The sequence below is a fragment of the Pinus tabuliformis genome, chromosome 2_2, assembly GCF_031772625.1.
Source record: "Pinus tabuliformis cultivar Carrire ecotype Pingquan chromosome 2_2, CPIR1, whole genome shotgun sequence".
Lineage (NCBI taxonomy): Eukaryota > Viridiplantae > Streptophyta > Pinopsida > Pinales > Pinaceae > Pinus > Pinus tabuliformis.
Window position 1 is genome coordinate 738,816,364 of NC_142300.1, and position 3,661 is coordinate 738,820,024.

At 38.2% G+C, this 3,661-nt stretch overlaps 1 protein-coding gene across 1 annotated transcript; it reads left to right on the forward strand.

Moving 5' to 3' along the window:
* The first annotated feature begins 2,203 nt into the window (after positions 1–2,203).
* LOC149194767 (uncharacterized) lies at positions 2,204–3,338 on the forward strand. Its single transcript, XM_089407788.1, has 3 exons — positions 2,204–2,643; positions 2,767–2,865; positions 3,327–3,338. The coding sequence occupies exons 1-3, from the start codon at positions 2,245–2,247 to the stop codon at positions 3,336–3,338; spliced, it is 510 nt and encodes a 169-aa protein (XP_089263914.1). The 5' UTR covers positions 2,204–2,244.
* The last annotated feature ends 323 nt before the right edge of the window (positions 3,339–3,661 follow it).

A 3,661-nucleotide genomic window follows, 5' to 3' on the forward strand; every position in this document is an offset into this window, starting at 1 on the left:
CATTGGCAGATGCTCCAGGTTTCCGGTGGCGTTGAAGACTTACCTTCTATGTTTATGCCGTTAGGCGACAGGGCAGCATTGGATTCGCCAGGGCCGAGGATTTAAAGGCAGTGCTGCAGAGCGTCGTAGCGCTTAAAGACTTCATGGATCACACGGCCATGCTTGCTACTCCTAACCAGAGGACTATCAGCTACTCAGCACACATGGCTGTCGCGCACTGAACAAAATACAAACAAGAACATCATGACAATTTTCCGAGGGCAACAATTCCTTCTTTATCGATCTTTTTCCAGTCTTTGTAGCATATCAAAGTAAAGTACAGTCGAGGGGAATCGATCGTGTGTAGATCTTATAACCTTCTCTCCTATTAATTCTTAGATTTCTGTTGATCTGTTTGAAAGAATGATGTCCATAATTCTGCATCATTCATGCATTCTTGTCGCTGTCGCGTCTTTCTTCTTGTTGTCTATAGAATCCGAGAGAGTAACAAAAGGGACTTTAAATTTTCTTCTTCTTCTGTAAGCACCGCAATATGGTTAATTACAGTCAGAACAAAGGCTAGCCTCTAGGTTCATCTGTGTGTTTTTCGTTCTTTCCTGTTGTTAATGTATTGAATTGAATTGAATTGGAAAACCATGGATTGGTGCCAATGGTGATTCGATCTCGCGACGAGATGAATTTACTATTTAGTTTTCGATCTCGTGACAAAACCCTGACTGTTACCTGTGCAAGTTACCGTTTTAAAGCATTTTCCACATTCCAATGCTGAATTACCGTAACAACCATTGAAAACATGTGAACGCACTATGCAAATCCTAAAGCTCAATTTCGGTTGAAAACATGTGAACGCACTATGCAAATCCCAAAGCTCAATTTCGGTTTTGATGAAAGCACATCTTATATGGTAGAAACTCATTTTATATATACAAGATTTAACACGTAAATCGTTTAAAATTACCGGTACTTTTTAAAAAGGTTGTGGTAAGTTTTATAAAAGTAATGACATCTTTATCGATGAACCTAAGTACTTTTTAAATATGTGGAGGTATGTTCAGAAAAGTAATGGATATCTTTATCAAAACACTGTAAGTACTTTTAGAAAATCTTGTGGCAATTCATAAAAAAAAATAGTGATGTAGACTTGGGTATATAGAATGTGAAGGGAATGATTATCATATCTTTTCCATTAGAGGGAAATGCCTAGTGAACCCTCCACAAATAGAACCTACTTTGAAGTGTTAGGTAACTCGTAGAAATGGAATATCAAGAATATTATTAAAATGTCAAGTTAATCTTTCACAAATATAACTTACCTACTTTGAAGTGTTAGGTCACCCATAGATATAGAATATAACTTTATGAAAAAATATATTATGAATGTTACATATTATATTTATTTTAAATAAATAAATTTGAATTTTTTATGGAATTCTAACGCAAATCAAGTATGGTTTGTTTTTAATATTTTTAAAGATTATTATACACAAAAATATTTGTTTTTTTTAAGTGGATTAGCATTGTGATTAGTGATTTCATACATAAGGTGTGAGACATAATGCCTATCACATCATGAGATGGGAGCAATGATAGTTAGTTAGTGGTAGAGGATGGCACACAACACATGTTAATCCCCAAACCCCCAAAGCCGTGATCTGGTGCATCTTGAAGTTGTGCTTTTAAGCTCTATAGCTGCATGGGTCGTTCATTATCGTATTTGAACTAAATTGATAGAGTATTTCTCAAATTTTGGATTTGAATGTCTCATTTTAGGCAAAATCTCGAATTTCAGGTTGTTTGAGAGGAAGCGAAGCCCAGCTAATCTGCACATTTAAATTATAGTATCACACATCGTTTTGTTAAAAAGTTTTCAGCGCTTTCGAGTCGACATGAGATAGTCAGTGACTTTATGCGCATCAAATCCCTTATTTTTCTACTCAGAGTTGAGTGTCGAGTTGCAGGTGTATTCGTGCATTTATTTCACAAGGCCAAAGTCGGATTCGTTGTATTCCTTTTCGGGAGAAGCTGTCTCTGGCTGTATGATAGGGCCCTTGTAAATCTTGTGTACTCCAACAAAACACTTCAAGGCTATTGAAGTTGGTGCTCAAATAAATTTCACCCCTAGCTTAAGGTCTAGAACTATAGAGATTTAATCGTTGTAGAGGAGAGAAAAATATAATAAAGTTAATTATAAACTTTCCAATAGGAAGATTTAAGGCAGGTAGGCCTTTCAGGGTTAAATGCCAGATGGATTTTGATTCTGAATCAGTTAAAGATCCTGAAGTTGTCACTGCTCCTTTGAAAATGGTTGGAGGAGATCTAAGCCTATCTCAGTCAAGAATAGGAAATAGTGCGGATATTAAAGAAGATGGTTCAAATGCTGATAATGGTGGTGACGGAGGATGCTTTGGAGGGAATGACAATGGAAACTTTAGAGGAGGAGAAGGGGGAAAAGGTGGTGGTAGGGACAATGAGGGTGATCAAGGTGGGAATGATGGTGAAGATGAATTTGGACCCATTTTAAATGCAGAGGAAGTATTCGAAAAGGCAGAGGCTCGAGGGGCTGTTCTTCCATCTGATATGGCAGAAGCTGCCAAAGCTGTTGGTTTACGCCAATTGCTCCTTTCTAGATACTTGGATTTACAAGTATGCTCGTGTGTTTAAATCATACTTAATATTATATTTGTGGTACTTGGATTTATTTTGCCTTTATTACTAGCATAATGATGCCTTTTTTTTTCTCAGCTATATTCTGATTCGATTGTATAGGAAGCGGCGTGGCCTCTAGGGATAGCCATTCGAGGAAGCACTGCTTTACACAACCGCATGCTAGCTGACCCAAGTTTTCTATTTAAAGTTTTTGTAGAGGTCTTTTTTTTTCCAAAGAAAAAAACGGTAACCTTTTATTAAAAAATTAATGAAAAGTCACACTAGCAGATGCAATGAAGCATTCCATAAGTTGCCCATATGGGCTCGAGTGCAATCGCACCCCACGCAACGTTAGAAGACTAACGTGCATAAAGAAAGAAAAGGAAAAGAGAAGAGAGGAGAGAGAAAGAAAAAGGCAAAAAACTGAATTTCGGCAGTGAGTAAAAAACTCACGCTTCAAGTTTTTCTCCCCTTTTTCTTTTCGACCTTGCGCCACTCTCCTTGAGTGGGCTCGATCGAAGCAATGACTAACTGTGTTTCTGCTTTCTGTGAGCCTGTTTCCTTGTCTGAGTATGAAGTATCTAAGTGGTGATGCCGTTTGATCCCTCCCATGTTTTGATCCTCGCTTGTCTTCTCTGCCTGATTTTGGTGGATCTTTGTATCCTTGTTTGCTGATGTAGCTTCCTTCTTAGTCTCCATTTCTTTGGATACCTCTGCATTCTCTGCGAAAGTGTCGTCCTCTTCTGCTTCTAATTCTTCATCATCTGAATCAGGGGGGGGAAATTGCCATCCTTTCCTCTGCTTCCCTTTCTGCTACTTTTTGCTGTTTACTTTTTTTGCTTCTGGGCATGTGCTTTGTAGGTGTCCTGTCTGCCTGCAGAGCCTGCATCTGAAAGCAATGTTTTCATAGTCTAGTGCTTGCAGCCAGTTTTGTTGTTTATAGATCAGTCTTATGTTGTCTGGCAGCCCTTTGCTGAGATCTACTTCGACACAAATGTGTGCAAAAGTGTATACC

Coding starts and splice junctions, on each gene's coding strand:
- LOC149194767 (XM_089407788.1), top strand. CDS start 2,245: ATGGATTTTGATTCTGAATCAGTTAAAGATCCTGAAGTTGTCACTGCT. Junction 2,644..2,766: donor CTAGATACTTGGATTTACAA/GTATGCTCGTGT, acceptor TCGATTGTATAG/GAAGCGGCGTGGCCTCTAGG.